The following is a 22575-nucleotide window of genomic DNA, read 5'->3' on the forward strand; positions in this document are numbered from 1 at the left end:
TTCGTGTTTTTTCCTCCACGCGGGTAGGTGTAAAAAGCTCTGCGAAATTCGATTCGCGCGTCTAGCGGTATGCATTTATTCACTACAGCTTCTGCACGTCCACATTAAACATGAATACAACTATAATGATTAACGCGGCGCAGTAAACGCATTTCTGATTAAAATTGTAATCGTGGTAGTTATTTCCTTTTCCATCAAAAGAATCGATAGTAAGTAAATCACTTTTCCACATTTCTAAGCACCGTTTCAACGCTCATTCGTAGTTCGATTGTTGAAATTTTGAGGGAACGTAAAGATTTACCATATAGTTGAGCTGTGGAGGCTGAGAAAATGTTTTCATTTTGTGAACTTGGACTTGGGATATAACGCGGAACGCAATCATCGAATTGGCGATGAGTAATAGCGGTGGACCGGAATTGAAACAAAAATTGATTTATGAATCATTGTCGTTCGTAGCATGTGAATCCCGTGAGTGATAAAGGTATTAATTAAATTCCGTGTTCTACCTGTGTCGCATGTGTAATGCGTATATGTTATATAAATGTATACATGTATAATACAGACGGACTGCAACGCGGGAGAGAACCACCTCTGCATCTGAACGTGATTCACGCGTGTACATGGGCGTGACTATTCGACGCCGGTCGACCGAGCCGAACCTGAACGTGAACCTAAACCCTGAACCCTAAACCCGAAACGAAACTCGCCTAACCTACCTAACGAATTTATGGGCGGAAATGGCAGCGTATACGCAAATGCTCGATACAACCGCGGTCACCGGGGGGTCGCTGCTGCTGGGGTGGCACGGCAGTGCCAAAAACCTATTATAAATTAATTTGACCGAGTTTGCGGGAGGCTACGAGTGGAATGTGTGCGAAGAGTGAACGCGTCGCCACCTAGGTAGGTACCTCACGACTCTTTCGCTCGTACCCCGCGCATAACTCATTAGAGCCCAGAATTTGAAGGCATAAGTCCCTAATTAATTGACAACTACAAGCTACTCTCAAGTCGTTTATATGAATTACACCCCGCTCTGGCATGAATATATGTGTGTGGGTAATGCCGAGAGTGCGTACGCAAACATTAGGTTATTTGTTTCTTGCAGGATTCTCTCCGACCAGCTCACGGTAGACGAGAGAGAGTTCAGGGTAGAACACTGTAGGCATACTTATTAATTGGGAAAACGCGCGCAGCAGCAAGCCTTGAAAATTGATACTTCCACCCCCGAAGAGTAGAGAGCGTCACGTAGCTCGTCTCCTTGGCTTCATCCTGTAATACATAATGGCGGGACATTATAACCTCGTAGTTAAGAGCTTTCCAAAGGTATACGACTGGGTATTGGTGTGCGTGTAATACTTGGCTCGTTTCAACAAGGGACGTAATTTTTCGAAATTCCATCAGGCCATCGGAAACTCGATACCGAGAGGCGGAGAGAAAGAGAGGGAAAGAGAGAGAGAGAGAGTGAGGCTAGCGCGATTTCTTCCGTTGTTTCTGTAGAGTATGCAGAGCGCCGGCGGTAATTCGATCCTCCCCATTTCATTTTTAAATTACCCCATCCTTCCACGTTTTAAATACCCCCGGACAGGCAGGACTCGACTTTAATCTTGACATTTCATTCCAATTGCGATCGTCTCCCGGATTCTTTGGGGGGCGGCGTGTTTAATACCAACAGCCATGCAGAGGCGTGCACGCGTGTATTCTGCATCGTCCACGTGAAACCGGAAACCTGTGATTGCGGTTTAATAACACTCTAATTAGTGCTTACATTATTGCAGTGTAATACGCGGACGCGGGTTTCCCCTCGTGCAACATCAATTCGACTAATTCAACCGGCGTATATAAATTGCTCTGTGAGAACCGCGCTTCGCGAGGTTTTCTTAGAGAACCGCCATGTAAACCGCAACCGCCGCTCTTGCTGCAGTTCTTTCCAGGTTTTACTGGCTCGAGCATGAGGCGAACAGGACTAACCTGCTGTAATTTTTCGCAGTACACCGACAATTTTCCAACCGCCTCTTCACTTCACCCACAGGTGACTCACTCGTGCGACTAGCAGTGATGGTTACGAACGTCGCTCGAGTGTCGAGCAACTTTCGGACCCTCTGATGCATTGGGTTTTAAAGAAGAGACCGTATCCAAAAATTAATCAATTTCGTGTAAATAATCGATCGGAGCTGCGTTTGCGACACAAACGTTACTTGAAATCTTTTTTACTGGGCACGTATAAATCATATTTACATCTAAGTACTCAAAGCTATGTTTTTTACTTCGAAGGGCTTGACTGCAAGAATAGACCAGCTCAGGGAGCGAATACGCATTGGATAAAATTGAACTAGTGTCCACATGTTGGTAGTACCCGAGGAACTTGTCACTCCACTCAACGCAGCATTGACGTTTTTGTGGGCTATCCTGGGAACTAGCCACGTGTGAAAGATGTTCCGAGTACATACTTAATTATTTTTCGTCACGAATAGGGCGTATATCAGATAGGAAACTTTTCCCTCCTTTATTCGAGCGTTATTCGTATATTTACGCCGAACCCAACAGATTGGTTGTTTGATATAGACGTACAAGGTTTCGAAGCGTGCTTGAAGATCCATTTATTAGACAAACTGTAGTAACGAGATGGTAATCATATTTCTTCTGGTATGGAACGAAATACGGTGTTATTTATTCTAATTTCTCTCTTCCCGTAACGACGAATAAATATCATATTACAGATATGCAAGAAATTTGTGTGTTGAGTATTTTTGTCGGAACTCTGAGGCAAGCTTCTCTAAAGGTAGCTTACCCGACTGAAAATTATTTGTCCGAATATTGAAATTTTGGTACTGAAATTAACACGCTTTTGTATACCTAGATGGTTGATTTTACGTTTCGTATGCGTCGTGTCGATTCTCTGAAACCTGCGTTACGCTGTTTCCGTTATTTCAGTGAAGCGACGTCGTGAAATACGAGTAGAAGTAACACTCGATTCAACTCCTTTCGACTTGGAATATTCTTTGTGTTTCTCAACACACCATCGAAACGTAAAAGCAAACAACAAAATCTGTACGATATTCGTAAATATCACCTATTGGACATTCAAATTCTCTCGAATACGGAATCTCTGTTTGACGTGGATGAAAAGAAAATGGATGTCTACTCGCGGGGTGAGATTTTGAAAGAATGCTCTCCTCGGTCTATCTCTCTGATGAAAAGGGTCAGTGGCTACTGAGCAGCGAATGAGTGACCGGCGCGGCGGCCCTTCGACGAAAGATCGAGGGGGAGATAAGAGCGAAACCGAAAAAAGTCTGAAAGAGAAAGAGAGTGAAGTGAAACGGTCAGCGAGCGGAGAGGGTGCCGCAGAGGAGGCTTGGCGGTGATACGGAGGGCGAGAGAAAGGAGGATCCACGCCGCGCGAACGCGAGATACCAATCAGTAATCTAGTTTTTGTCTCCACGGATTCTACGACGTCGAGCGTAACGCACCTATCCACGTACGTATGTGTCTTACGCGTGTCCGGCGTTCACACGGCATCGCGTTATGCGCGGAATATCAAAGCCAGAAAGGCCGTCGTCGATCGTAATAGAGGATACTATCTCGCCCCGAAAATCTCCAACCAAAGTGTCCGAGAAGGGCCGATACAACGCGACGGTTTGCGCCTTGGATCACGAATAATACAACAGCGCGAGCGTCGATTTTTGTGTCCCACGTCCGGTCAATCACTGTCGGTCAATCATCGTCAGCCGCTCGAACAATCCTCCGATATAGATTTTTTCCTTCTTTATTTTTTGCTTTTCCGTACTCGTTAGAAATACTCTTGTGTCTTCGGCGTCTTTTGGCGAGCTCGCCTCGTGCGTCGGTAAACAAATAATGTGAGCATGTGCGCAACTCACCTCCATCCGTTCCCGCTGCTACCCACGCTCCCGATCATTATTTATGGTAATCCCACAACGTGATACCGGAATGACATACACGCGTGTATTTTGTCTCGCGTTGGATTAGGCGGGGCTCCGGGATAAGGGCGGGGTGCTACGTTTCGGCTGAATCATTGCGCAATAAAGCCTAATAGCGATAATAATCACGGTACCCGATGACAAAGGGGGATAGAGAAGGAGAGATCGTCACCCGGCTCGCACCCTGCGTGCGGTGAAAAATACACCGCCACCCACGATTCCTCCGTTTCACCGCAGGTACCGAGGAGCGTGCGGTCGGGTTTATTGAAAAAATAAAAACCCAGAAAAATGAAAAAATACTCGTTGCGGGATGAAAACGGGAATGAATCGGTAAGGTGTAGAGAAACCGATAGCCAGTCCGAGGCTCGCTCATTGTCAGATAATATTTCCGTGGTTACGCTCCGGCGAACGAATCAAAAGCCGATATTAACGACCTGCGGCATTCGAGGTGCACGGGGACGCTCCAATAATCTTCGATGACACCGCGCATTTCCAGATTTAATAACGCATAACGGTTGGACTCGAGGTTCGTTCGAACAGAAATCAACGTGTTGCGAATTCTAGTTGATATTAGGCACCTCCGGTGCCGAGGAAAACTTGATAAGGCCTGCGGCGAGGGATTCTAGTCGCGGAAGTTGGCGGGGTGTATTTTCTTAATGGTTTCGATGCAATTTATAGTTTGCAGTATTCGAAAGACTATCCATTACCAGGCTCAGAATGAACGATATTTCCACATAGTTCGCCGATCGTCGAACTTATAGATCGGTGAAAATGATTCAACCGACTTTACAATCGAGAGCTTATTCGTTACCTTTAACGTGTCTAAAAATCGCGTAGAATCCGATACAAATTTCACGATAGAAACGACGCGGAAGATAAAAATCGCAGAGTCGAATTGCGGTGCAGCTACGGTATACATCTGTTACTTATACGTATCCAGCGAACCTTCGTTTCGATAACTTTCGAGCGCCCAGGGTCAATTTCCGGCCGCTAAAAGGTACTGGTATCGACCTCGAGGAAACGTATTAGGAAATATAGGTATATGGTGCAAGGTGTTACGCGACGAACGCGTATGAGTATCCTCCAAGTGGACAGAATGCGCGCGGTATACGAAGCAATTGATGCCGATTGACGTGGAGTTGATTTCAAGGTGTACGCAATCGAAGGACGACGAGCAGAAAGCCGGGATTCATTGTTGCGCGCGGAATGTGTGAATATAGCGGTAGAATGCAGAGAAGGCGGAAGGGAAACATTGAAACGTTCACTCATCTGGGAAGTGAAACAGCCAGACAGGGAGACAAGGAGAGACAGAGAGCGATCCTTGCGCAATCTGCGTTATCATTGCCTCCACGCGTGCACGCAGCCACATTAACCGGGGAATGTCGAGAGGCAGGATAATAGTTGGGTTAGGTTTATAGGGCGGTGGAAACCGCGAAATACCAGCATTCATTATGATGGCTCATTTCTGCGGCCCTCTCACTCTCGGAATTACCATCCTAGGTCGGCGCGCCCCGCGTCGCTATCCTGCCGCCGGTTTCCCACTTTCCGGGTCCCGCGTCGTGCCATGGATTCCGAATTAGTTGAACCGGACAAGAAAGTTCGGAGCCCGATCGACCGGGAACTCGGGAGTCATTTCCGGGCCGACGAGTATTCGCCTCGTTACCTTTTACAGATTGATTTTAGCCCCCGACGAGCGATTAGGATCGTGAGACGGTATAACAACTCATTTTCCTCACTGCATCGTGATTCGTGAAAAAGGCCAAGAGGGGTTGGATTTTTCGACCCCACCGCCGGATCGGGGAGAGCTATTTTTCCCTCGGACGATCAGACACTGCCTGAAAGTACAACGCCCCGTGTCTAGAATGAAATTATAATACCGAGGAATCTAGAAATTTCAGAGAAGTCATCTAAGCTCGGAGGCGGAGGAGACGACGCCGACGGTGAGGACGAGGACCATACCGTACGCGTGTCACGAAATTCGTTAAAGGTGGGAGGAAACGGGTCCGCAGCTATCATCCCTCAGGACTTTACCCTGAGAATTCGCTCGCCTGGAAAATGACATTTCTGATTTAACATAATAACGCGTCAAGGGTTCAGAGGTGACGCTTAACTTACTTGATGCTCCCTCGTACGGCGTCGACTGTACCGCGTACTTCCACAAAGAGGAAACTCGGCACGGGGTGCAGCGTCTACTTATATTCCGACACACGCGAACACTCGTGCAGGCAACGGTGCTAAATTGAAAAAAAGAAATCTACGCTTCGTTCCGAATTAAGCCAGGCAGCAATTCGAAGTGTATGAGAATAACATGAAGAAACGAAGCAAGCACGCAGCGTTAAGTGCATCACAATTTTAAGATGTGCCGCACGTACACCTCCTATGTACCGTTGCCGCGTATAATAATTCAGCAAGCCAGTGTATGCAAATTTTGATAAACATTTTAATTAACGTCGGAACTAATAAGCTTCGGTCTTGCGAGGCGTCGAGCGGCTTACCCAAGCCTCACACTCACTTCTGTCTTGCGATATGAAAAATACGAGTAGTAATAAAGAAGCCGTTTGCCGCATTACGTTTTTCTTCAACGGGCGATGAAATATAGCGAGAGAATCGTACAGTCACAGACGCCGGAAAAAAAAACGCTGGCAATCGTTGAGGCCAACATTGAAGATCAAACTCTTTGAGACGATATTTTTCAACTCGAAGTTGAAAACTCGCGGGTTCTCAGTATCTGAGCGAAACTTATCCCGTAGGATTAATTCGAACCTTATTTCTCAAAGATTATAGTCGAAAACGTTGACCCAGTTTTCGGCAACAAGTTATACTTACACTGGCATTTTTAATTATTTGGATAAGCCATTCAGCTGCACGACGAGCTGCTTGTAACGATTGAATGCCGCGTTAATTACTTCACGGTGACAATGCCGGATGCTCAGAGCTTCATTATGTACGGTTGTCGGGACCCGAAATTAGATATAAATATATTACGAGGGGAGTAGAAAGAAACAACGAGAGAGCGAGACTGGAGCGAAGATAAGGAAGACGAAAGTCAAAGCTTGGCATCCGCGATCCTGAGGGTTAGGTTTATTACGGCCGTTCAAATTTCAGAACCCTTTAATTTCATCTGGGTAGCATTCCTCTAAACTTCTATGAGTGAATAAATTCGAACCTGCGGCCATGCACGGGGAGATTTACGCGGTAGTAAATCGTCTGGACGCTAAGAAGCACCAAGAGGGTTGCGTACGCAGGGGTAGCTGCGGGCCTTTGCCCGGATTTAATCTAAATCGACTGTGAAAGAAACCCAAGTATGGTACAAGGTATTCCTCGACCCGTTTCTTGGCAATCAGTGCCTCCTCGTTCCCGCTCTTATCACGCGAAGCGGCGAGACGGCGTTCGGTGGAAAAGCTTCCACTTGACTAGCTGTAAATCAAGTCTCATCACCGTCCTAAGGAGGACGATTAACCAGGATATAATTATACTCGCAAATGAATTGAATCGCGTCAAGCTCTCCGAACTAAGGCGGTCCAATTATAAACTGGTGTGGTCACGGTAAACGATTCGAGTCAAGATCGACAAAGTAATAACGAAACGATGAATGGAAAAAGATGATCGCAGGCCGGGGGTACAACAGGTGTTCCGAAGCGGATTGCAAATCATCTTGCATCACTTACGCTTCAAGTGCACTTCGTCGAAAAAAGGTTCCGTTCCACTTTTGACGAGGAGTTCGGAAGGCCCGCAGCGGTACCTAATTCCTAAATTATTATTTTTCCTCCGACTCTTCTGGTTTCCCATCCCATTTCCTTCCTGACAAGCCTTCGAGTTAAAGTTTCGAGATCGGCCATATGGCACTCGCGTGTAAAGTTTGAACGAACAAGGTTCGGCAGCAGTTCATAATCCAGCCGGGGTTACAACGTTTCTAGAGTGTTGTGTGTGTCAGGGAAGCGATGCGGCTACACAATGGACGTCAGTTCTAGTTACGGTACGCTCGTCAACCTCGAGTAACAGCTCGATGGGTCCGAAAGCGCCTTCATGACGATCTGGCCGCGGAGGAGGGTCCGCGGGACCCTGCAAAGAGGATGCCTCCCCGCCATTGTCTAGGTTCACGGGTGCGTGGCGATGCGGGGAAACGACGATACGCTGACCACAATGGATACGCATACCTCGGCTGCACGTGAGCTTCCAGTTCGTCCGATATTCCGTCGCAGCGAGGAAAATTTTCCAAAAAAATCAAACGCCCTGCTACCCCGTTTTCTTTGTCTTCGAGCACACCCCGGTGTCCGGTCACAAATTTATAATCCATGAAAAGGTGTCGCGGAAAGGTTTCACATTTCATTGTAAAAAATTCGCACCCAACAGTCGGTATATTACATCACCGAGCGGAGTAGTTAAATTGCCTCGGTCAATTAGAAGTAAAATTGTACGAGGAGTTGTTGCGAGAGAGTGTCGGTGAACCGGGTAAACATTGTTTTATCGTCGATAAGGCACACCTATGTTGATAATGCATTAGCGTCGATAAGAGCGGAATAAGGGCGGTTGCAGCTAGGCTAGGTGCGAGTCGCATGCATCGTCCGGGATATTACGCGTCGTATGTACATATAAATGCGCTCGATGGCTGGGGTCGTAGCACGCGGAGGAATATAACGCCTTGACAAAGTCAACCGCTTGTACGTTACACGGCCTCTATAACTCTCGACGTGGGCTTAGTTCTCGGTTAGAAAACGAGTGAAACAACAAAGTCTTAGTTACGATCTGGGTGGAACCAGAAGAGGTCGACAACCCCCCGGGTTCATACTACTTGGGAAATAATCCTATCAGGAGTCAGGACTTCCGTCTCTGGAGTTAGCCGATGCTGGAATAGCACCGAGCGGGCGCAACTTCAACGGGGGAAAAGAGTTTTAAAGAAGCCCTCTTCGAACTCGCCTTACGGAATACGGTGCTCTGGTTGACGGGTAATCAAAGACCATGGATCAATGAAAATGGCCAAGACGGACGAACGAACATCGCGGTTACTAACGTGTATCATAATCAGTTACTCACCCTCTCGGAATTGTATCACGTTCTCGTGACGTTCGTTGATGATCATGCAGCGGTAGCAGTTCTCCTCCCTGAAACGTGAAATTTGAACAATCCGTTTACATACAGCACTTTTCACGGAACGGTGTACGAGAATTTCCACGAGAAGCATTCTATTGGTGTTCTCAATCTGCTGCGCAGTGTGCTAAGGTGATGAAATTTTAACACAGCGATATACGCTGAGCTTCGTCGTACGTGGCGACAATAGAAGGCACATATATGCAAGTGGGTGAAATTTGTATTATGTCAGTTTTCTCTGGACAGGTTAGTGTAAATAATAGAAGCAGATTAAAAAAAATTTGTTCGTTGTGAAATTTGATTCTGTACGTCTGTATGAAAGATACACTAGATATCTCAATCGTTGCATTATGATAAATTACTGGACTGCAACATATTGACTTCTACGTGAGACATTAGAATCATGACAAGCATTACTTACGCCTCATGAATGATGTACATGTCATTTCTATTCTCGTGACACGTCCTGTTGTTCAGTATTGTCGAATTCACGAAAACTGGTTCAGGTTTACCAGTCTGAAACCAAAGGCCGCTCCAACTGGCTGGGAACTCGCATAATCCTGTAACAAAAAATTTTTTTTCTCTGGTCAGATGTATATGCGGAAAGAAAAGTGCTCAGTAATGGAAGAAAAAGGTGAGGCAAAAAACGTCGAGGTGCAATAAAATGGGGCTTTCTCGACAGCGAGTGCTGATTCATAATTTCAACACAGACAAAAAAAATTGTTGCGCACTATTGTTATCCGGATTTTAACGTAAAAATTCATTCCCCACTTCACTGAGATCCTCCAAGAGGTGAAAAGGCAGCCTTGTTCCCCTTATGGGACCTTATAGTCGTCGCGTGAAAAGGACTCTACTGTCTCGAGTTGAAGTTTTTTCGAGTTCTTGAGCGTCTGATGTAGACCGCCTGGGCAAAACGAAGTCTTGCGGAGCCGGCACAAGTGCTAAGAATACTAAATATAGTTTATTATGAGGGAGGAATGGTTGGTTGGATCAACGGTATTGCTTACGACTCAATTATATTTTAAGCCAGTGTCTAAATTGCGCCTTTGAACGTGTGGCTCGCCTTGATTACTGCCATTTGGCGCAAGACATAGTGTCACGTATGCCTGGATGTCTGTATTTTCAAACCCCCTGAAAGTTGTGACGCGGTGCTCGGGATCATCCCACCATTGGCGCGAGAATTCCGGCATTTACAAATTCCTCGATTTCGGATGCAGGGCAAAGTCCTTCAGGGATCGCGATCGATGCTGTAAAAGATGTCTTCGCGGATTGAAGAGCTCGCGTGTGAAACAAGTTGCGGCCTACACGTAGCCTCAGGCCTTGTGATCTGGCAAACTGGATTAGGAATTACGGTATCGTTCTTGTTCGCCTGCGAACGGTTCAACGAGTAACTCTTGTACCGCCACCCGGATTAAGCGACTGCGATGTGTTCTTCGGAGGAGATTTTGCGCGTCTATACATTACGCCCCTATTCGACAAACTTCGAATTTTCCAATTGTTTAATTATTATTATAAGAGTATATATGTATAATAAACACACACACACACACACACATATACACAGGACGCCTCCTTTATCCTCGACGCTTACAAAACTTTTCAGCAGTCGGAGGAGGAGGATGATGCGAAGTTTTCTCGATTCCAAAAGCTTTCAACTTTCTACATGAAAATTATAAGGAACGCTCTGCGCCTTCTACGGATTACGCGTCTAGAAGTTAATTTACGACAAAGGGAAAATATCGACTTCGTATACCGTGTTTTAGGTGCCTATGTGCCGGTGTATTTCGTTATACAAAGACTGTTCGATATCGTTGAATAAACAATCGGCGTAAACTTGACTTTAGATATACTTTTATACGCTCAAATTCAATAGCCATCTGTCTAACTGCGTTGATTCACGCGTATATCAGAAATACGCCAAGCGAGATAATCGCGGCGCGACATCGCGTACGTCGGGTGGCTACCGCAGCGTAATGCTTGATCCAATTTGCTACACTTGCCACAAAACATCTGCTTTCGTTATTGACGCTATGCAACGTCTTGTTTAGCAGGTTACCGCATTTGTTGTTGACGTTACGCGCCTACGTTATTAAGAAAGCTATAATTGGCCGAGCCGCGACTCGGACACTAATCTCTCTAACTAGACTTACCGCCGACTCAACGTCACGTACTTATCAACTATTACGCTGCCTAACGCACGCGAATCTTATATAGGCACGCACGCCTGCGCGGTAATAAACTGTTTAAATTTCAGAAGCGTAAGACGGCGTAGCGAACACAACAACAATTCCGTGCTAGCTGATATGATTGCCGAGTTAAGTAGTTGAATTATAAACTTAATCGAGGTCGAGGTTTTCCATACGTATCTATAAATTTTCTGTGATTTATCATAGTCAACGGCGAACAACGGATGATATCGGTGTAATCTCAAATCAGGTTACATCATTTTGTCCAAACGGAAATTCAGCTTCTCGCGATCTTTTCTTATAAAATTCACGACGTAGATGAAGATGTTATTCCAAGATCTTGCAATTAACGCTCAAGTGAACGAAAGTTTCACAAATTGTGAAATGCTGGGTCCCACGTCACCTTGGTCTGCTCTCATACTCGTTGTCAACCGATCTCGTCCCTGACTTACGTAATTCACGAAACTCTATACCTTAGCTCGAAAGATGATATTTTCGAAACTGTAACACACTGCGTAACCCTGTCCAACCTTCTGAAATATATCTTGTCGAAATTTTTATACCTTGTCCACCTTGACTACATTCAGCCAATTCTATATTTCTCCTCGTATCGGCATCGGTATCGGTACGTAAATTCCCGAAAACGAAGAAACGAGGAAAAAACGAATGAAATCCAGGTATGCGGAGTTGTTGTCCGAGCCAATTAGCGTTTCCTCGTGTCTTACTGACTCTGAACGTACACGCGGTTACCGAGGGAAAGCCGAACGGTGCATGTCTGGACTCGACTGTACATATACGGTCCTGAGGTGGAGAACGCGGGGGAAGCCGGGCGTGTATCCCTCGGGATAACATGTCCCACGTAATAAAGGATCACCCGTAGCGACGGAAGGATGCCATAATGATAGCCGAAACATAATTACAAGCAGTAGAATCCGCGTGGGTACCTATACATATAGGTACATGCGTGTTACACGTATGTGTATCTCCAGCGGTTTATACATGTTGACCCGCAAGTCCGCCGCGGACGGCGAGTGGCGGGTTCGACCTCAAGCCAGACTCGCCGGTTGTTTAGTCATTTTCTCTCAATTACGACCAGTCGCTGTTTGTAACGAGTAATTGAAATCTCGCCGGGAGCAGTTCGACCCTTCAACCCGTGGTGAATTACGATTCCGGCTGTCAAGCTGTGCCGCTAAATTTTAAAGCTATGTACCCGAATATAATTATTGTCCCGCCTAGAAATTCCGATAACTTCAACACCCTCCTCGGTTAAGATCAATTAAAGTCAAACTTTGCATTTCTTGTATTTTCAATGTTATCGTTAGCCAAGGTAAATTTTTATCGCTAAATATGCCGGACATCGTCTTCAAAGTCGTGTATATATTTTCGTCGACCAAGTCAAAGCGAATACATATTCATCCATTCTGGTGAAATTTCGTTCGCAAGTTCAGTTAATTAAGTCGAGTGAATAATGTGTGAAGCAAAGAATAATGGTAAAGAACATTGATCGAAGTGAAAAAAAAATATACCATGATAATTGAGACGCGCTCCTTTTCGGAAAGGTGCAAAATGAGCTAGGCGAAATCAACTGCAGTAGATCAGCAAAAGTGATAATCCGAGATAGATTATTAAATCGTTAAAGAATTTCCCTCGTACCCAGAGAATTCCCTCTCTTTCATCGGAGTTAACGTACCGTTTGACAAGGGTCTAACATAAGAGACACGGCTATACACAGAAGCAGAAGAGTAACGAGTTCATGACTATGGGACCGGGGCATCGGGCACGCGCGATGCTATTAAGAAATCGTCGTCGGGAAGAAGGACGGAGCTGACAATAGGTCAGAGAGAAGGAGTTCGAGACTCGACGACGATGTCGACGAGGCTTTGGGACACCGAGTGAAGGAGTGATCGTTATATTTGGGGCGGCCGTGCCGGGACGAACGCTTGTCGCGGGGCAATCTAAATGCAGTTGGTTCCAATATAGTCGTTCCGATGAGTCCCCGATAAATTCGTTCCGGGAACGAGGCTGCGCCCTCGTCATGGCGCGTTAGGCGAACACGCGACAGATAACAGACGTTTGGAGACGAGCCTTTCAACTTCGCCGAATTTCAAATTCGTCCCCAACACCCGGGAATCCCGGTTAAAAATATAAACGTCATCCCGGTTTTACGTCCTTTATTTCCGATTCATCATAAAGCACCGGCTATTTCCGCACCCGCTGCAGTCTTCGTTTGTTTATTCAATTTCAAACGCTTTTATTCACGCTGCCGTCACCGTTGAATCAAAGGTTTCTGGTACCTACTGTCAAAAAAAAAAAAACATTCGTCAGATGGAAGGAAACTTTTCACAACAATTGCTGCAATTGATACCAACTTCATCATTACCTCGTGGAATGATATAACTTTAAGCATTCACTTCCGAGAATAGTTATATCGCGTGCGGATGATTTTTGTAGCGTGTTATTATTACATATACCTTGTGAGAAATAACGTTGCATAACTAAAAGTTTTTCAAAATTATTTGCATTGTATACATGCGTACAATATCGACAGGTAAAACTTTACTCGTTATAGTTTCGCGTAATAGGACTTTCGAGAGAAGAAAAACTTCGTCGATAGTTGAAATAATGAATAACTCGGACGTCGAAGACCGATTGTCTGACACAAGGGGAGCTACCGTACAATAATGAGCGCTGAAAAGAGCGTCTCAATTTTTTGTGCTTGATTCTATGACTTTTGTCCTGCCGTTTTGCTCAGAGATGGGCAGCCTGTAAGTACATTTGTACTTAAAATAACCTTAGTAATTACGAAGTACATTATACTTATGTATTCGATATCGTCTAAATATCGAGTTTTCATGTACTTCGCACTTTGTGGAATATAAAATACTGAGTGCAAATATATTTCGCACTTTTTGAAACAGACGATGCTAAGTACAAGTGTATTTTGTATTTCGTGAAATGGAAAATACCACGTACCAATGTATTTTGTACTTTGTGAAATAGGAAATGCTAATTAAAGTCGATGCAAAGACTTACATGCTGATTCGGCATTTTGTGACATTCCTAAATACCTGAAGAATACTTTGTATGAGAAAATTATCACGTGTTAATTCAAAATAGTAAAAAATAGTTGCAACGTAAATTTTTGAGAAAGAATTTGTTTATTTTCGGAAACATATAACAGTAAAAACAATATTATATACATCAATAAAACATCTGCTAGCATGACCGATACAACCGCGTAAATTTAAAATGATAAAATCACGTATACTAATGTTTAAAAGAGAAAAATACAATTTCCTATTTCTCGATTTATATACTCTGTACTTACAGAGCATTGACGAGTATTATAAGTACCTCAATATTGTTGTACTTTGAAATTACTCGAATTATAAATAAAAAGTACATCAGTACTCATTGTCAGTACTTATTGCATTGCTCGATACAAAATCCATTTGTACCGTCTGTAATTGATAATTTGATCAGTACTAAGTAATTTTTACTTCTGTACTTTAGACTCAAAAAATACAAATATATCCATCCCTGGTTTTGATACCTCGTCTGCGTTTCGCCAAGTAGAATAGTTCGAAATCAAGTGATTTCATTTCGTCTCAATCGATAAACTAAAACGCCGATTTACCAAATCAGAAAGATCAAAGAATTCGATTTATAAGCGTGGGCTTCTTTGAAAAGAGGGATCTCGCGTTCGTCGAAGGATATATTATAATACAAGCTCTGCACACTGCACCCCTCGTAAAGTTGTACAAATAAAAATATCTTTTTTATCGTGGAATCCCGAGGCTGTATCGGATATTGTGAAACGTAGAGATTGTGGTTGAAAAAAAAAATGGATCATTTTCGTACCAGACTGATTTCCACATAGACATAGCCGTAAAGCGAATGTTTTCGGTAAAAATGGGTGTAAACGCGATTCGAGTATTTGCAAAATCCGCGTATTCAATCAAACCCCCGGCATGACTTTACCGAAACGTTTCGCCGACCGTTTTCGGTAATTCACCCCTGAATTAGCTCGGGTATATACGTCCATCGAAAAGAGCCCACCTCACCCGGCTCGGTACGCATGCGATTGAAATCAACACGCAATCCTCCTCCGTGGTCTGTATTAAACACGACACCCCGTGTATATCCCTCGTGTATCCGTGTAATACACGCGATACCGTTAATTAGGAGACAATGCAACATGGCAGACACTAGCCACACATACCGGGACGCGGGTACGGCGTGGAATGGTTTCGAGATGAATCCGCCCGTCCATCCGTCCGTCTGTCCGGCGGTTCGCGGAGCCGGAGGGCAGATGCGGTCCTTTCGTGGGAACGAACCGTGCTGTCCCCCCCCGGGTTGCCTTAGGGCCAGTATTATCCCTCCGTCCCGGAGTGATGAGTGGGATGAGGCGCGTTATCGCGTGATACGTTATATAAATTACGAAACATACATTTTCTCTGTTGCGAAACTGTGGACAAGGGTCATTCCGAAGGTTCATTAATTTGATTTAATTCTTCACCTTCCCGTCCCCCGTTACGCACGAACAATTCCACTCCAGGATTTCTCGTTTTATACATATGATTACAAAAATGAAACTAACGATCCCCCACCCCCCTTCGTCATTTCCCCCATCAAAAAAAAAAATTATCGCGCTTACTACGCTGGTCCGAATTCTCTGCAATTCGAGGATTAATGCCGCGTACAGAACGCACTCGGAGAGTTTTCACATTCCGAAAAATATAGAGGGTGAAATAATGGAATGTCTAAACAGTCTGCTGAAGAATCAAAAAAAAAAACAGTCAATTCACTGGAAACTGGAAAATTCTTGCCCGATGAAATGTCTCGTGAGCTGATTCGCAAGTTTTCAAGAAACTTTTCAGAATCACGTAGGTATACGAATAATTTTGTCAGGTTCAATAAGGAAAGGAAAAATATGAGAAGAAATGCCAGCCATAAGTTAATGTTCATCCTTCAAATCTAGGTATCTGGTCTCTTTTCTGACGATAATTTTTCACACGTTTGACAAGGGCACTTATCGATCGTCGCTTCTGTTCATAATATTTGCAACAAAGTATTTAACGTCGAATTGACGTGAAGCCGGATAATCGAAGGGGAAAATCCGTGGCGATTGATTGCGATTTCTTTTTCGTCGAGAACCAATTTCAAGTAAATTCGAATAATGCAACGGCGAATCGTTCCTACGAGAGGTAGGCTTTGGTATTCAAGAAGCGAACGCCGCCCCTCCTCCGCCCCGCTATAGAGCCATCTAATCGCGATATCCAGCCTCATCCGACGAGAGGGGTGGTCGTCCTGCATCCGTGCTAATGAAGACAGACTTACCGCGGGAATCGACGTCTCGCACTACGAGTCACTCGTGAATTAAGATCGGAAAAGAAGTTTGAACTCCGACTCGGCCGGGTCACGACATGCTGGAATTTCCATATTTCGATCGAGTTGCATTATTCATAACGATAATAGCGAGCTATAATTCTTCTTGAAATACTCCGTTCCGCGATAGCGAGCAGGGCAGGGACGTGATGGATTTGAAAAATTTCCTCAAGAGTTGAAAACAATTTTTCCACAACCGTTCCGTGCAACAACGCTACGCTATATGCGATATATTATCGTGCATATTATGTACAACAACTCAAGTGATACTTATCGATATACCGCGTTGAGAGCGGAAGAAAGTTGCACCATAACGTTTTCTTCAAATTTGCTCCAGTGTTTTCGAGAATTTTCGCTCAAAAGCCCGAGTTGTCTGACGACCTGTCGATGTTATACGAAAATTCTCAAGCGTAGTTAAAAAATCTGTACACTTCGATAAAATCCCAAATCCAAAAGGTCGCGTCGAGACGATATTCGCAGAGCGTCGCGGCCTCGCGTCCTCGGTATCCTTAATTCGACCCGTATATCGCGGTTTGAAATTTCCACCGCAAGATAGGCTCATCAGGGACGCGGATAGAGGGATAGTCGCCAACGAAATTTGTCAAATAACCAAATTAGAGGGTATATAGAATATTCAGCTTGTCTATGATCACTTGGTGCAAACACACTGAGGCTAGAGTCGGTTTTACAGTTGCACGAGAAAGCTACATCGTGTGGCCGGGGGTTCGTTGTGCGGGCGTTCGCTCTAATATGTATATTATACACGCGTCGTCTCCAATCAAGCCAGTATTCACGTGAAATTCATGAAATTATAGTCACGTGCCAGACAGCCATGCAGGCAGCCGCAACCGGAGCTTGTGTATCGTTCCGAGTTTCACTCCACTCTGCAGATGGATACAACGTATAATGGCGAGATCGTAAGTGGATTGCGACGTTTGTAATTTCTCCTTTGTCAAATTATCCGCATCTAACAAGATGACGGAGGTTATACTAGACTTGGCCAAAAAAAAACGAACAATTTTTTTTTAATGCCGGGTCGATCATCAATTGCCGACGCTGCAAAAATTGGTTCTGGCACTTTCCTTCCCGTCCAACTCACTTGGGAAAACTTGCGGATTCCCACTCCTCTCCGTTCTCCTCGCAGAGTTCATCAATTTAATTACTTCCATTTCTTCAAAATATCATTTGATTCTCAGCCTCGATCGTCCCCTCTTTCTTCTACAAAACAAAGCCGATCTCCGATGTGATTCATGTGAACTCTGAATATATTGTATACGGTGTGCAAAATAATTCGGTCGTTGCGATAGAAAAATCATATTCTCATATTAACCATCCGCAGGTTTTTCTACTGGAGATCAAGGATGTCTCTGTTGAAAATCTCGGTAAGAAAGAACCTAAGTGATTGATACTAGTATCTTTCAAAGTCGTGAAAATATTCTTTCTAAACAGTTAGTCAATGGCAACACGAAAGAGGGTTCGTAATCGTAAACAGAAGTCGTGAAGCGTTGTCGTTTATTTTCACGCCTTCATCCGATACGGCAAATGGACATAATGAATCCGATGAAACAGATTAGAAGTAAAAAGCGGCAGGTTAGGCGCCTGGTTGTAATTGGAGGTAAATTGAAAACAGGAAGTGGGAGAATCCCGAGAATTTATGTCCCTCGAATCCCTCCCTCCTCCTTTCGGTATATGGGAGAGTGAGTAGTTATACGTTTCTCGTTTCTCGTTTCTCGTTTCTCGTAGGCTTGGCCCGGCGTCGGTAGGTCAGACGGACAGGTCCGGATAGCCGTGATACAAGCCTATCACCCCTTCCCTAATGTATTCACCCTTTCAACCCCTGTAGACAGTTGTATGCCCACGACAGAATGGCCATTTGTTGGGCACACGCCTCAACCCCAAAGTAGATACGTACACAAGATCATACGACCAGATATTGGAGCGGCCAAAGGAATTCGAATACACCGACACTTCTCCGTGTCAAATTAGCGTTCACAGATTAGCCAGGAGATTTTCTGTTCTTCAAACTTTTTGATCTCGTAGTTTTGCAGCAGCTACGAAATGCGGGTGTCACTTTTGCGTCTCCATTATTCCAACTTGAGAGTTATGCTTTCAAATAGCTTTTCAAGTCTTTCCTTAAACTCCGGTGAAGTGAATTACACCTTTAAAAAAGTAACAAGAAGATAAGTCGAAACTCAACTTAAGGCGGTTCCAAACTGTTGATAAATCTGCATCGCTTAAACGTGAGCGTTGTAACAAACACTTCCAGTCAGTATCTTCTCTGCTTTTTTCTCAGTTCGAAAGAAAGAAGAAAAGAAAGAAGAATTCGTTGAAAAACCTTCATGTGAGCATAGATTTTCACTGAACCCAACCCAACCCAACGCAGCCAAAACCAATCGATTGGACAAGGATTGTTTAGCTTTCCCTCGCTGAATGGGTGCCATGGTAATTTGGAGCCTCGTTTCTTTCCTCCGTCTCGATTCACCCAAAGTACATTACGAATGCACGCCTCACGCAGTTCTGAATTTACAAATCCCGTACACATGCGAGTCGCCGTCACCGAGTGAATATTAAACGTGCGGCACGCGTCGCTCCGCGTAACGCTGTTACGCATTTTTTAAACCATTCAATTCGAAGCTCAAGGGCTATCGCACACGTGCTGATGCACTTCGCCCACAGTTTGTACTGCCTACCGCAGCCTCTGGTTTGTTAGCGGTCTTGTTTGAGGTTTCAAACCAAGCTGATTAATTCTCATTACGCATCCTTGTTCAGTTTCTGTATACAAATTAACGTTACTGGCAACTAGCCATTGTCAACGCGACTGGCGTAACTCGGCCTTGAGACATGTGAAAAAATACACTGCAGTCAGCAATGTGATTATTTTCAAATAAGATCCATTTTCGGATCGAACAATAAAACTCGGTGACGCGATAAATAAGATCCAAACTTTGTATCATTTTGGTTTACGTAGAGAAAAGTTATCGAAAGTCATTTATTTTCACACGATAGAGTCGTCGTTTCTAGGGAGTTGAAAACCCTTGAGAGCGATGGTAATTTCTTCATTTTTGCACATTGTATAGCTATTGTGAATAAATTTTAATGATCATTGAACAAAGCTTGCTGATTTTATACAATAATCTTAGAAATAAAGGTCAGCAGAAAGTAATAAAAGCGTGATTGAATACGAAGTGTAAAAAAAAACCTCGCAATATCGAAATAGCGAAAGGGCGATGCATGTCAATGTAGCATAGGTTGTTTTTTCCTTGCTCTTTCCCTTCTTCGGTCGCCCCTGCAGAATTTTCGTTTTGCGCGAAGCAATTCGTCGGACACGCCCCGAACCGGGTAGAAAATTACTCTGCCGAGTCGGAGAACCGCGTTGAGTCAGACCCTGAGCAATGAAATATCTAGGAACCGATTCTAGCCGGCAGCAGTTTCACTTAGCGACCCCCAAGGCCAAGGGGACCTCCACCTCCCCGTCCCACGGCGTTATGTTCTATTACGCACTATTTTTCACACACGCAGGCGTGCATGCACGCAACGATTAGACCTATCAATCCTCGACAGTTTCGCCTGGGGAGTGGGAGGCACTGAGAAGTGGAAACACGGCAGTCAAGGGTTCGGGATACGATACGCAATGTCAGACGGAACGAGGGTTTGGGAAATCCAAGGAAACCACCTAAGGGAATTGGGTGCCAATTAGAAATGTCTGCCGGATCGATAATTTTCTCTCTATATGCCGCTGCTGTTGCTCCTGCGCCAGTCACACGCAGTTCAGACTCTGCTTTAATTACCCCTCGACGACACCTGTGGCTCTTCATCATCGTTACGAAACTCGTAAAACAGTTTTTTTCCCTCCTCTCTCTGGAAAAACCATCGCAGGGACACAAATTAGAGTACCGAAAGAAAGATAACATGTTTAAAATTGAAGACTAACGTTTTGTCGACCGAATCGGATAGTGTTTGTTTATTAGAGATGCGATTGTACGATACATGTAATACTGCATGTATGAAGATAATAAAAAAAACTCTATTCGATCAGCACAGTTGTTTGATCAATTAATTTTGTTTAAGTGGAAAAAATGTTTCATCTTTGTGACAACGGTACTGTTTTTCGATCAGACACAATTTATCCGCTTGACAGTTGATTGGCGGATAGTTGTTGACCAGAACTAACGAAGACGTAGAATCAGTTACTAATAGCGTCAGATTCTTTGATCCCGATGTTTTGTTTATCCCAGCTACAGGATAATCAGTCCGAACTCAGCGTTCCTTCATCCTGTCTCAAGTTACGCGTCGCACTCTCCAATTAAACGGTAATCACAAACAAAAATAAATCTCATCGTTTGGGGGATAAAATTCTATCGAAACTTGAACTGACAAAAGCAATTCTATCTCATTCGAAGAAACAAATCCAAGTTTATTTCAAGTACGAATATGTGAAGGCTGATCGTACCGATTTTGTTGAGTCTAGAGAAACTTTGTAGGCAGTTCATTTTACGATCGCAGATGCTGGCTCGCGGCGGAGCGAAGGTTCGGTGATGAACGTCAAAGAAACGGATCCCCGATCTTAATCCAATTGTAAGACGTTGGAAGTTACACATCAGCTGCAATAATTCCTGTTGCGTTTTTCGGGACACCCCCTATAGAAACTGCGCAAGAGGCTGTGCGACGCCGTGCGAGCGGGGAGCGTGGAACACAGTCAAGCAATAATAGCATACTAAGGGTGAGTCTTGTAGGCGAAGACCAAGGGCTGGAAATGCTGGCAGGCCTGAGTAACGGGTATAAGAAACGTCAGAGCCGCACGAACGAGCGTTGGATTGTTTAACAAGCGTTGGCGTCGAGGAAAAACGTCCGTCGACACTGAGCGGGGAATCGAATTACTTCGGAAAATAATGGACGCAACGTTGACAACAGAAGCTTGACGAGATTGGAAATTTTTCGAAAGAGTACCGCAGTAGCAAGTCATCCGAACAAAATGGAACGCTCGAACGCGGAACCTCCAGGGCGATTCATCATTCAGAAGTTTATCGACACCTCTGCCAGACGAGGTGTTTGACGTGTTTTGGTGAATTCAGGTTAGTTCGTAGCCTTCGCTATCCGCCCGCCCACCGCCGCCGCCAATACTCGAGGCCAGAAAACTCGAGACTGATCGAGATTGATGCTCCGGATCAGAGAAGTTCGTGGGCAAAATTAGAAACAAAGCCCGGAAGGCGAAAAGCTACCCGGTGGATCGACTGCTTTGCGGATGCCTCGCGGGTGTCGCTGATTAACACTAATCAATGGAAATCGGTGAATCAATGGAAGTGATTAAAGGTCATACCGTTCGTTACTTTCCGCAGAGCAAATTAGATTCAATACGATAAATCTGTTTACGCGGTGGGGTTGCCAATTCCTTGGATAGTCCTTCCCAATCTCCTCTAATCCTTTGTACGGGCGGAAAATTGCTTCTGTAATGTTCGATTGAAGTCTTCTTTATTTCCAGTCCCACACGCCCCCAGTTTAACACGCTCGCGGTCTAATAAATAAGTTTCGCGTTGCGGTGTAAAAATGTTTCGATATAATTTATAATTGCCTCTTTGAATTGTAAAAGAAATTCATCATCGTGAGCAGAGAACGATACTTTTCCAAGTGTCAGTCTCTGTACCCAGGTGTGAAAACCGTTCCAGAAATGAGGTAGCGAACTAGAGTGGAAATACAGTTTTTTTAGTAAAGCAGAGGAAGGAGGAGGACGAGAAAAACAAGCTGAAAAAAGCCGACAAAAAAATTATTCTGACCTGTAAATTGAACGGTTCATCTATCTAACGGTTGGCCAGCCGAGCGGCTTACTTATACGTATGCGCGTTTAGTCTCGCTGCACGCATGGTGCACCCGAAGCAGTTCACGCACCACGTACCGAGCACATACACACTTTGGTAGGGGAAAAAGCTTGAAGCAGGATTTCCACGCAATTAAACAGCTGTTTACAAATAAATCCCAAAGTT

The 22575-nt window shown here is 44.5% G+C and overlaps 1 protein-coding gene across 5 annotated transcripts in view; it reads right to left on the reverse strand.

Annotated features, from left to right (window-relative positions):
• The window catches only part of LOC124218071 (uncharacterized), a 196570-nt gene that overhangs the window by 13971 nt on the left and 160024 nt on the right, over positions 1-22575 (reverse strand). For all 5 annotated transcript variants that reach the window (XM_046624456.2, XM_046624455.2, XM_046624457.2 and 2 more), the window contains 2 exons: positions 9445-9583; positions 8970-9037 (listed from right to left, as the gene is read on the reverse strand). In XM_046624456.2, coding sequence (XP_046480412.1) covers positions 8970-9037; positions 9445-9583 — 207 coding nt within the window. The remainder of the gene's footprint in view (positions 1-8969; positions 9038-9444; positions 9584-22575) is intronic.

Source organism: Neodiprion pinetum, chromosome 4, assembly GCF_021155775.2.
Source record: "Neodiprion pinetum isolate iyNeoPine1 chromosome 4, iyNeoPine1.2, whole genome shotgun sequence".
NCBI lineage: Eukaryota > Metazoa > Arthropoda > Insecta > Hymenoptera > Diprionidae > Neodiprion > Neodiprion pinetum.